At 41.4% G+C, this 13,108-nt stretch overlaps 1 protein-coding gene across 3 annotated transcripts in view; it reads left to right on the top strand.

The window, feature by feature from the left end:
• The window catches only part of Imp (IGF-II mRNA-binding protein), a 119,327-nt gene that overhangs the window by 86,978 nt on the left and 19,241 nt on the right, over positions 1-13,108 (top strand). For all 3 annotated transcript variants that reach the window (XM_076422839.1, XM_076422840.1, XM_076422841.1), the window contains 5 exons: positions 9,493-9,666; positions 10,354-10,737; positions 11,183-11,438; positions 11,527-11,883; positions 12,746-12,997. In XM_076422839.1, coding sequence (XP_076278954.1) covers positions 9,493-9,666; positions 10,354-10,737; positions 11,183-11,438; positions 11,527-11,883; positions 12,746-12,997 — 1,423 coding nt within the window. The remainder of the gene's footprint in view (positions 1-9,492; positions 9,667-10,353; positions 10,738-11,182; positions 11,439-11,526; positions 11,884-12,745; positions 12,998-13,108) is intronic.

Below are 13,108 nucleotides of genomic sequence, written 5' to 3'. Positions count from 1 at the left end.
GAGCGCTGTCCTTCCCACCTATGTACTTCAGGAGCTTGGGCGATCAGCGATCACGGTAGCCGTGTGCACCGCCCCACGCGGCCTCCGTAGGCGCCGGAACGGTGCGGCGCAGCTTTCTCGGGGATAAGTTAGCCTGGAATCGCACGCGGCGCCCGCCTTTGCAGCCTGCAATTTGCAGTCGGTCCGCCACGCACTTCGGACGTCACCGACGCGCTGTTGCGCCGCCGCGCCGCACCGATGCATCGTGTCCCGTTGCGACTGCACGCGGCGTATACTCCTGCAGGCCAGCGGCACCGCCGACAGTATAGTAGAGCACGGTTAATTTTACATCAGTTCAGGCGCCGGCAGATCCAGTAGCGCACCCACACACCAATTAAATGTCCACCACTGTCCTCCGATTCCAAAAAATGGGACCTCCGGCTGATTAAAACTTGATACGTCCCCTGTCCATCCTTTAGTTCCCGCATTGACCTAATACGTCAGTTCAGAAGCCAGTAGTTGAATTCTCGCGTGCAGAACATCTATGTTCTTTTTTTCTCTAAAAACTGATCCGTATACGGCTAGATAAAGTGAGAGAACCGGGATAATGAGTGGAAGCGAAATTGTTCATTAATAAAGGAAATATCATTTTCAGCAATCGTCGTCTTACCTTTACAATTGTAATACCAATGGATAGCCATGATTCTGCCGATTAAAATAAGTTCAAACACGATATACATCGGACCTATTTCTTATTTTTTACATTCTGTAATTAAGACGCAGATTGCCCCATATTAAATCGGTAAAAGTAGTCCGATTTACCTTGTGTTTGGACTCGTTTTAATCGGAAGAATCTCGGCCATTCAGTCATGCTACAGTTATAAATGTAAGGCGTTTCTGTACTTTTTTTCAGTCGTGGCATTGTTTACATTATACATATAGTGTTTGGAGAAGAAGGGTCTGAGTCATGTAAATTTAACCGTACACTACTGTAACTGTCCTCTTATTTTGGTGATTATATCGACATTCTGAATAACTTCTCTCCATACATGTTGGGGACTGCCTAATAAAAATTTATTTAAAATGGCGGAGTTTGCTATAGTCACCGTAGAATTTTTTTGCGACTAAGCAAAGGAAGGGGCTATATTGTGTACCAGTTGAATTTTGCAAATATTTTCTATATTAGCCTCTGAATTGTACGTTCATTTCTTAAATTTTTCACGTACATTCAGTACAAAGGAGTTCAGGAATGTGATGGAAGTTCAAATGAGTTACAAGTCCAACATGGGATGCAATCCAAAAAAGTTTGATGAAGCTATTCTATCCACTTCTGACGAGATGATTGAGTTTTTCCTTTCATTCCAAGAATGGTGTACATTAATTTTGCCACCGATTTGAGAAGATCGAATTGAGTAACCTCCTCTTTTTTCGAAGTCGGTTAAAAAATAAAGTTAGCGTTGCGATTGCAAATGTAATATATTACATAAAACTTATTGATCAAAGTAAGCGCCATTACAATGAACATTACCTGACAAGGATTTCAAGTTTCTTGATTTTATATTAGATGTTCAATTTTGTTTGTTATCCACATTCTTCATGTACGAGATTGCCATCTTCATTTTTGAGTTTTTACGAATATGACAATCATTTAACTTTTTTTAACAGGAAAATAATAACACACTTTTATGACATGCTATTCAATATAACACTTTCTTTAACGAGGAAACAACACTTGCGATCTGAATTCAATTTCTTCGCCCATCCATTCTGATGATATTCGAACCGTGCGAAACATTTTGTAATATTTGCAATAGCTCGCCCAGCTTTATCTTGCTCGAATGCGATTCAAAATTGGAAAAATCCGATACATTTCCTCAATTCGTAATATCTATCGTTTTAACGTGGACTCGGTGAACAGGATTCTTATTTACGCACTGCTAATTAACATTCCCATACGAATGCTTCAACGATTTGGTTGATGAAACGCATTCATTAACCAGTTCTTGAAATATTTTAATGTTGTTTTAACGCAGAAGTTGCTTTCAAGGATTGCAGGTTTCAGCAGCTCTGTAATTAAGTTAATATTACGCCAGTATTCTTTTACATTAACTGTATCGCAGATAACGACTACATAATGCTTAACTGATTAACAAATAAGTCTGCTAATTGATGAAGATTGATCGTTTAGTTTCCTGCATTCGTTTAGTTAAGAATCCATGTTTTTTCGTTTACTGTAATTCCTAGATTGGTATCGCAAACGCGAATTTATCATCGGTAGTCTGAGGATGGTTATGCGGGCACGTACTTTCATAAATTAGTTTTAAAAAGCAATGATTATCTCCTTTATTAAAATTCCTACAAAATGTAAAATACATTTTCATTCGATCAAACTTCCTTTCATTACAAAATTTCATCTTATCAAATTATTATGTTTGAGTTAAATACATTTCGATTATATATCGACTATATGAAGTATCATTTATACATATTGCAAGAAACGAAACATCTTGAAGAAGTCTTTATTATCAACTTATATACAAGATATCCCAAAAAGTTGTACGTCCTTCAAAGAGCTGATTCCTGAGATCATTTGGAATAACTTTTTGTTTTTGGAAAAACATGGACCAATGTCAACGCAATGCCCAGCGGGTCTGTAGCCGCGACCTGATTGATCTGTGTTTTTCGTTAATAACTCCTTAATAAAGCTGCTAAAATATTTTCGTAAAGGAAAAAATTACTTCAAGTGATCTCAGGAATCGCCTCGTTCAAGGAAGCACATTTTCGGGGCACTCTGTATACAAAATAAGCAATGTACAACATATTTCACTATGCCTCTATTCGAGTTTACTTGATCAGCTATAAATGTCATGACTTGATCAGATATAAATAGTTTGATTGTTATCTTCTAATAAACACTTTTAACCTGCAAGCAATTGTAACACGGAAAGATATCGGAATACCTTCGAGATATACTTAGATAAGTGCACACGCAGACAAGAATCGTAGAAAAAATGGGAGCATAGCGTTGTACAACGATAAACGAAATGAAAAATATTAATACGCTGGAATTTTTAATGATAACACGATTTCAGCGAAATTGCAGAATTTCTGCCGGAAAAGTTTTCCGATGTGCTCCGCGATAAAGCGGGAATTTTTATCGATTCGCGGGGGATGTACGTGATGCGTATTTTAACTAACATTATTGCAAATGTTGGCAACAACGTTCACAGCTTCGCGGCGTTAATACGCTCCCGCTGGCTTCGATTAAACGCGCACGCTGCGAACCGCATGACATTATTGGGAATAACCGAGAGCAATTTGTTTCTATTCGAGCTGGAGAAATTCTTTTGCTCATCGCGCCCATCTATCATCAATCTAACAGATATCTCAACTCCTTTCGATTCGATTGTTTACTGTAATATCTGCAAAACACTTTTCCATCGACCTGGTTTTCCACTTAGGATCAACATCTATTTGTATTAACTTGTGTGGCTATCCCAAGGTATTCTGTTGTGACAGTTTAATTTTTATCGGAGCATAAAACTTAAACTTTTCACAAATTTGACCTAACCTTCCCTCAACAGTTTCACATAAAATTTTGTACAAATGGAATCGTGTACATTGTACAAAAATAGGAATTACACATTACGAATCGTAACACAATCATTCCTTTCAGCTTTCGATAACCTTATCCGATTCCAAGATTGATAGACTGTGACACATTTCGTTGCACTTGTGTTTGTTCTTTCAAGTATTTTAGTGGTATTCTTGATTCACGTAAAAATCATAATTGTTGTGTGCATTTTGCTAGTTGTTTGACCACTCTGGCAGAATATTGGGTTGGCAAGAAAGTAATTTCGATATTTTAAGGTGAAATAAAACCGAATTTCTTTATTCAAGCAATGAGCTTTAATCAATAAAGTATTTTCTTATTTATCCTTTTGGCAAAAGATCATCGAACAAAAGGGAGAATATCTTAATCATTAAAATGCATTGCTTGGATAAAAAAATTGGACTCTATTTCACCTTAAAATACCGTAATTACTTTCTTGCCAACTCAATACAAATTACAATGTTAATAATTTATTCAGAGAACTAGTATGCAGTGAAGATTTATAGGCTAACAAAACTAAATAATTTAAAATTCTCTTATATTATAAAGGTGGAAAGAATAATACAATTAGTTTAATTTAAGTACTCAATTCCAGTGACTTTTATTAATAAAAAGAAAACTTGTACAAGATGTTGCACACTGTATCCACCAGTTTCATTCTGCTACGAGTAACATTGATAACGAGGAACATTGATAAACTAAACGTGCATTACAAACTAACCATGACAACACCGTAGAGTATCGCATATTGTAAAATGAAAGAGGAAAATATGAACAAATTCTACCCCGAAACTACATCAAGTACCGATCCGCGTATAAACACTTAACACGCAAAAGTGCACTATAAAAAAAACGATCACATCATTCAATAAGTTCGAAACAGGATATCGACATTGCCGTTTCCAAAAATGACAAGTAAAACCTTTTGCAATCGCGCGAAACGCGTCTACGCAAACAAGAAGTGGCGCGCCATAAAAAGTAACGGTAACGCGTTACAATTCCGTAAATTTGAAAGAAGAGACAGAAATTCCCGGAAATCTGGCTGCGTTGCAGTCGCGAAAAAAATGAGGGTTATCGATCCGTACGCGAAAACTCGCCCCTGTAGAAAAACGTTCGAGTTCCCTGGCAGTTGGTTCCGATTAGCCGCAGCGAGGATCACCGAAATTATCATCATCTAGCGCCATTCACCGAGAGCCAGTGCGTGGTGCTGAGTGTGTACGAACGGTGAGCACAGTGTACACGTGCGCGTGGTATGCACTAGTGCACTGATGCATCCGTGCAGGTACACGCACGTTACACCCGCGCCGAGACGCGAACTTTCCTCCTGACGCTCACACATGAATGGGAAAGAGCTTACTCGTGAACAGGAAAAAGAGGCACCGACCACAGAGAAATCCGTCGCGTTCGTGTTCGCGTTTCTGTACACAAACGCCATGCCCCAGTGGTGGTAACGTCTAGTGGTAGTGGTCGGCCGCGTGTCTATGTGCGCGTACGTGGTGCAACCTTTATTCGGCGCGGCTGCAGTTTTACCTCCTACACGTTTTTGTCGCGAATCGTGCGCATACTGTATATGTAAAGCCACGCTACTGGCACGTACATGCCACTTTCCCTTTTCAAAATCGATTTTGGCGCCGTGCGCCCCGCCGGCTCAGTCAACGATGTCGACGCTCCTTCTGCCAGGGCCGTACACACTTCCTCCAACTCCACTCCTCTTCCGCACTGTTTTTTTTTCACGAAAAATTTTCCACCCTCACACCCCTCACTCGTTCAAGCTCATCGCATTTACCATCAAATTGATCATTTTCTTTTCCAAAAAAATTGTTTCCTTATTTTCGACTTTTAACATAAACTTTACTACCTGCTTAGATACTATTAACATAAAATATGTGATCGTATGCCAATAGTAGTTTGCAAAAGAACAAAGTTTCAAACGAAGTACATTAACGCGAACAACAATGGGGTGGTTGCTTGTACAAGCCGATTTTTCCGAACGAGGGCGTTACGGCGGGCAGATAAGCATCGGCAACGAGAGCATAAAATTGGGAACAAATGATAATGAGCCGGCGGCGCATCCCGAAAAAATCGACGCTCGCGCCGCCAGCTAATTACCCCCCCCCCCCCCCGGCTCATCGCCGGCACCGCGTAAATTCGTTCCATTTTTACGCGGCAAGCGGCGCGCAACGAGTCCCAATTCCCTTCACAATTAACCACACCGCATTACGACCCTCGAACTTTTCGTCAACTACCCCTGCGCCCCGTCCCTCTCTTTTTCTCTCTCCCTCTCTCTCTCTCTCTGCGGCCCCGTCGGAGGAACGCTGCTCGCGTCGTGTTCGTCCGAGTCCATTGGCTCGTTAAACGGGGAAAAACAGGAGGCGGAACAAGGTAGACGAAGAAAAAAGAGTCTGAAAAAAGGTGTCTTAAGCGAGATCAAAAGCTCTTCCACGGGGGTGACCCGTGGTCTGCGGTCGTCGCGCGTCCATCCCTGTCGGTATGTGCCTCGGGCTTAGGAAAGGCACCTCTGTCTCTGTTTCTCTCGTGACCATCCTCTCCTCTGATCCCTCTCTTTTTCCTCCGGTTTCCTGTCTCTGTTCTTCTGCTTTTCTGCCTCTTCCTGTGTCTGGGCGGTCTCTGTCTCGCCCGGACCCCGTCGCTGTGCACGAAAATACCGCCTTTCGTTAAAGGTGAACGGACGAAATCGCGAGTTACACGTGCGTGCAAGATCCGACGAGGGTGATGCGTCGGAGGGTGTGCAGGGCAAAGGAAGAGGAGAGACAGGGCCAGGCCAGGCCAGGCCAGCTCAGGCCATAGCTACTGGTCAGGAAGGGTAGCGAGGGAAAGAGGTACAGAAAGGGTTGAGGGTGGCGATGCCGGTGGTGGTGGCGGTTGCGATGGTGGGGTGGTGCTGCTGGGCTAGCTCGTTCGTTCCTCCGGGTGGAGTAGGAGAGGGAAGAAGAGGAGGTAGAGGAGTTGGGGGAGGGACTCGTGCCGGTGGAGGAGACGGACCGCGAGCCAGACGAAAGCAACGATATCAACGTCTCCCTTGCGCACTCTCGCATGTAGACCTCACACCACCGGCTGGGTGCCGCCGAAAATCCCCAAAAGCACACGAAACAAAGGCCTGGCTCTGCCCTCCCTCTATCACCCGCCGCCTCCTCATCCTTTCGTTCCCGCAAGAACCACGTAGCACACGCGCGCACCACGAGCCACCCCCTCCATCGACAGAGACACAACGTCGACTTCTCCACCCCCGCTCTCGTTCCCTCTTTCCTAGTCGACCGCGTGCTCTCTTTCTCTTTTTCCTTTCTTTCTTTCGTTTTCTCTTTTTTTTTCAAACCGTGCACGGGCGGTGTGTGGATGTGTGGCAAACGCCAAGCACGTGCACGTGCACGTCGAAGAGAGAAAGAAAGAGAGAGCTCGCTTCGACGAGCCTCGAAGCTCGATAGAGAGCTGGCACCGCAGAAAAACCGTTGTTCCACGGTAATTGTTCGGTTAAGGCTTTTCGGGGACTGGCATTAGTTCCGTCACGTGAGTCCACCGCCACCTTTTGTCCGCCCTTTTGCTACTCGTGGACTCGATACTCTAAGCGCGAGATTTTACACCGATCGCGGCGCGATCGACCAGCCAATTTCCAACTTACTCGCCTGTATTAACTTCTACATCCTTCTGCGAGAACATTCTTCTTACACCAATAGATTGCGAAGTAACAGCTTGATGCGAACACTCTTACAGCTTTGAATCACGTTGTTGAATGTTTTTAAACACGTCGATTCTGAAGTTCATGCTGCAGATTATTTCCACTGATTCATATAATAAAATGTTGAATAGATGCTTCCTATTCTTGGTATGTAGTAAGTTTATGGCTTTCGACAGCACCAGAAACTTTAATCACAAACCAACAACTCACCCCCAATTACGTAATCTAATCATTTCGTTTGAGATTATTTTGCTGAAGATTTTTAAGCTTCCACTTACAGCATAATTATTGGAAAGCCTATTGATACGATTTCGATTTGAAGACAGCGGTTATTCACAATATATCAGATACGTGTGTCTTACGAATTTCGAAGAAATGGAGAAGTGACACAGAAATGGCATTCCATTATAGAAGACGCGGTGAAAGATCTGTCGACTTGCGCTGAATTCATGTTGTACCCTTGGTACTCAGAGTCACCACTAAAAATTGCTGTAGCATTATCCAAAATATTGTTTACATTATTAAATATGTTGGTATCTAATCAATAGACAGCGGATTTTATGCATTTATAACAAAAATGAGTAGGTGTAATTTTAAACAGTAAAAAACATTAGAAGAACTTTGAAATACTGTTATATTATCTTCAACTTATATTAAACATATTAAGAAAGAAAATAAATGTATATTTCACTGCAGATATGTAGTTGTAATTCAGGTAGAAAATGTTTATTTTACAAACATTTAAGGATTGCATGAGGTATTATATCAATTTTATATTCGTACAAAGAAAAAAATTAATATAGAATGTGTGTGGAATTATTCTAGCAAATTTTCGTCAGGTGTTATTAGCGCGACACGAAAGAATCTGGCACATGTAAACACCGGTGGATAATCTTAAACGCAACGGGCGATAAGACGCGTGTAATTATGTAATTATATATACGACCGTCTCCGCGAGTTTCGTGCAGGATGCGCCCGGTAATTGATACAAGAAAAGCGGAGAATTAACATTTAGTAAAAAGTAACATCGACGAATCGACGGTAATGAGACAATCCTGCTTCCAGCGGAGAAATAGTTGGTTAATTGCCGTTCGAAGCGTACGTTCGACGGTATTGCGATAAGAGGCGGTGCATCGCGATTAATCTCCGTGTCTTTAACGAGCTGTAATAATTGGCCGAGCACAAGCTAGGTCGGTCGGTGCGTTTTCTTCAAGGTTAGTCGAAAGCCCCCGGCGCTGAGTGGGTCGGCGAGCTGAAAAATCGATATGTACGAAAGTGAGAGTCTCAGCCGTTCCACCCTCCTTTTCGTTCTCCGCGCTCCTCGTCCTCTTCTTACTTGCCATTTGGTTCATTCATGTTGCGTTGCGTCAGGGCCGTGGCTCCTCGTCGAATCGCACGGTCTCGCGCGCCTCGATCTATAATACGACAATTAACGCGTGCACTAAACAGCACTACAATTAGGAACATCTTTCTATGAAAATTACTCTGCTGTTCAATCGCAGGTCTTTTGATCTTTCTCAAAATTGTACGAAGTCGCCTTTATGCCAATCTAGAGTTTCATCGTACGAACATTGTCGTGCAAATACAATAGAAGTAAAAGCAGATCGAAGTGAATTCTTCCTGTAGATACATATGTCGTACTACATTTTCAAAAACACAGTCAGAACTTTATACAACAAATTTTAGAGATTAGAGAAGCTCAATTACTTATACACTCGTTCATCCAACTGCAACCTATCGTAGAACACAGTGTATAAAATACTTAATATTATTTATTTAGTAAGGTGGGAATAATATACTTTTATTAGTCGATAGCAGATTTATCCACCTGCATCTCGTTGCTGTGTAAGATTAAAAGCTCCGATTTTAGTTCAATCTTGATTCGCTGATCTCTTATCACAAGGTGCTATGATATCAGAAGAATTTTTTCCCGCTAGCCAAGATAAAAGAACGGCATTCTATTCTATTTAATGAATAGTACGCATGCATTGGAGCATTACAGCTCGATTATCCAAGTACATATTGCGTTCTTTAACCAATTTTTACAATCCAGGATCCAGTATAATTTGAAGAAAGTATATACAATACTTAGAGAATACTCTACAGTAATTTCCATAGTTTTTAAGCAAGGCATTAGTTTTAAGAAATATAATTTCGAATGCGTTAACTATCGAAATCACTAATTTCGAATTTCTATCTTTTGCAGTGGTGCCGGAACGAAAGTTGTCGTAAGCAATTTTCCAAGTCACGCCCGATTGGAGGATATCGAGGTTTTATTTGCGAACTGTGGTCAGCTGCAGTCCTATGAGAAGCTGTCGTCCCGCGACCCTAACACACAAACCGTTCTCGTAGTCTACGAGACGCCAGAGCAAGCACAGCAGTGAGTAGACGCTATTTTTTATCAGCGATTTGATCCGAACTCACAAAATCAAGTATAAACGCAATCAAATGAAACATACGAATTTACATTAAATCGACCCGTCAAGATTACATCATTCGACAGACAGTGGCATAATCTTACAACTAATTTTCGATAGCAAGATTCAGAAGCATAAGTCCTTGACAGCAACTTGTCAGAACCGTAGTCAATAAAGTCTTAGAAAGTTTAAAACACTGACAATTGAGTTCATGTATTCATACAAGATAAATAAAACACAACAATAGGAGTAGAAAAAGGATTAACATTTTCTTGCGATACTATATTTTCCACGTCGCGTCGCTCGAAAAGTTCAGTAATGACGTCTACCATTTTCGAGAAGGCATTTATGAGAAATATTAGTAAGTCTGATTTAATTTTAAAAATACTGTTATATTATTTGCAACCAATTAAACGTATTAACGAAGAAAATAAATTTCTATTCTACTCCAGTTGATTGTACTTCAGGTAGAAAATGTTTATTTTGCATAAAGATCCGCCGTCTAGTAATGAATCACTGATCGACATGCTCATTACTAAATGTGTCTGCGCTTATATCAACTGCAAACGAAACTCTATCGATGCAGGTCTAAACAGAGTGTCCTACATTCGAGCATCCATAATTCACGGACGTTTTTTCTCCATTTATAGGGCTGTGAACCAATTTAATGGCCACGAGTACGAGGGTAACTCGCTAAAAGTGGAAATGTCTACGGCGGAGAGCCGACGAAGAGGCCGCAGCCAGCGTAGCGGCGTCGCCTACTCCGGAGTATCGGGTTCCGGAAGGCAGACAGACTTCCCGCTTCGTATTCTTGTACAATCGGACATGGTAGGCGCCATAATCGGTCGTCAGGGATCGACCATACGTCAGATCACTCAAATGACGCGAGCACGTGTCGACGTTCACCGGAAGGACAATGTCGGCGCTGCGGAAAAAGCTATCACCATCTACGGTAATCCAGAGAATTGCACGAACGCTTGCAAAAAGATCCTGGAGGTCATGCAGCAGGAGGCTAATAGCATAAATAACAAGAGGTATGTATTGATACTTAGACAATCTTATTCACTGTATATGTACCTGAAGAATTATTTAATCCTTAAGCGGCGGAGCAGCTCCGATTTAACACGTTTACTACCAGCATTTCATTCGCTGCTTACGTTCGTTGTTAGAATGTTCTGTCAAATGGAACGTATCTCCTTCATGAAATATTAAAACAGTTTGTTAGAAGGAAGTCGACGTTTAAAGTCAAGCTTTGAATAGTAAAGTGTATACAATTAGTTTGGCTATCTCGAAGTACATTGCGAGGTTACGGACACCACATATTTGCGACGATGGTAGCGAACGTGTTAGCTGGATAACGAAGATCATTATTGGTCTATTTCTTCATTGGTCTAGCTTGTACGATTTTCGACATCAATTTTCGATAATTGTACACTCTCGTTAGTAGTTGGTATAACATTGTGTTGTATGTTCTGATAGCACCGAGATCACTCTGAGGATCCTCGCACACAATAACTTGATCGGACGGATAATTGGTAAGGGTGGTACCACGATCAAGAGAATCATGCAAGACACGGATACAAAAATCACCGTGAGCAGCATAAACGATATCAATAACTTCAATGTCGAGCGCATCATCACAGTGAAGGGTAGCATTGATAACATGAGCAAAGCGGAATCCATGATTTCCAGTAAACTACGCCAAAGCTACGAGAATGACCTACAAGCAATGACTGTGAGTATGATAATCGTAGTTGTTCGTGAGAAAACGTTAGAATTCGATGATGCGGAAGCTAACAAGAGGTTTAATGATCCTGTTACAGCCTCAGAGCATGATGTTCCCTGGTTTGCATCCAATGGCCATGATGTCGACTGCGGGCATGGGATACAGCTCACGTGGTCCAGCTTTGTACGGCTCGGGACCCATCCCATATCCCTATCAAGGCAGCTTGCCGACTCAGCAGGGTGTTCCCGCGGCGGACGCTCAAGAAACTGTATTTCTTTACATTCCCAACAGTAGCGTAGGCGCCATAATTGGCACCAGGGGCTCACACATCAGAAACATGATCAGATTCTCTGGAGCAAGCGTGAAAATCGCGCCACTCGAACAGGACAAACCAGCCGAGCAACAGACTGAGAGGAAAGTCACAATCGTTGGATCGCCAGAATCTCAATGGAAGGTAAGCGAGCATGACACATGATGAACATTGTTAATCAAAATAGTAACTGTAGACTATGTTCTTTTGTAATTCTTGTAATTATACATTGGTTGGAGTATAATTCGATTTTGAATCAAGTATCTGTATGATACTATATCTACAAAATCAGTCTTAGTCGTGAACATGGGTTTTGAAAAATTCAAACAGTGTCTACTCTTTAAACAAATGTAGTACTTATTTTTTTGAAGCTTGCAATATGAAACTCTTTATTTTATGTCAGAACTGCAGGTGTATACAATTTGATCGATTATCGATTAGAAAGAAAATTTAATGAATAAAATTTAGTGGTTTTATATAGAACATAAATATCATTTTGTGTTGTAAAATGTAAAAAGTATCTATTCTCTTGACTAAAATGATATCTACTGTGACGTTAAAAGTAGAAAAGGAAAAGTATAGTGTATAAAAGAAGTGCGACATAGCGTTCTACCTGCGATTAAGAAAACGGAGTCCTCTGTGGCTCAGTGACTAGATGTTTGCCTTCTAGTCGAAGGTGCGTGGTTCGAATCCTCGATAGGTAAAAAAGTTTTCGTATCGGTTTTCATCAAAGGAAAAATACTCGAACTCGTAATAGTGCACACTGGAAGTACAATTTTCATAATCCTGCGTCATTTGAGGAGGTGCCGTATTTTCTAAGCATCTACTTGAAATTGCAGGGAGATTAAAGAATGAAGGGTTTAACCGTACCAATGGCACATTTGATCAGTCAGTGCAAGTTGGTCCCGTGACTATCTTCAACAAATTTTTTCTAATATTTGGAAAGACGTTCTGCAACTATCCCATGCTGAAATAGCTAACTAAGGAACTCGTGGTTAATTTTCAGGCACAGTACTTGATCTTCGAAAAGATGCGAGAGGAAGGATTCGCTTCCGGTACCGACGACGTTAGGCTAACGATCGAAATTCTAGTACCAAGCGCTCAAGTTGGCCGAATCATTGGTAAAGGCGGACAGAACGTTAGAGAATTGCAACGCGTAACCGGAAGTGTTATCAAGCTTTCGGAACAGCAATCAACGTCTCCTTCAGCCGACGAAGAGGCCACCGTCCACATAATTGGCCCCTTTTTCTCTGTTCAGGTAATCCGTCTGTGCATTTTCTTCTCTCTTTATGCCTCAATGAAGCACTTGCAAACGAATTTTTGAAAACGTGAATGTAAATTTATAAGTAGGTACGTAAAAACCATATAA

This window comes from Lasioglossum baleicum, chromosome 4 (genome assembly GCF_051020765.1).
Source record: "Lasioglossum baleicum chromosome 4, iyLasBale1, whole genome shotgun sequence".
NCBI lineage: Eukaryota > Metazoa > Arthropoda > Insecta > Hymenoptera > Halictidae > Lasioglossum > Lasioglossum baleicum.
Note: the sequence above shows the minus strand (reverse complement) of the source record. Positions and strands in the feature narration are given on the sequence as shown.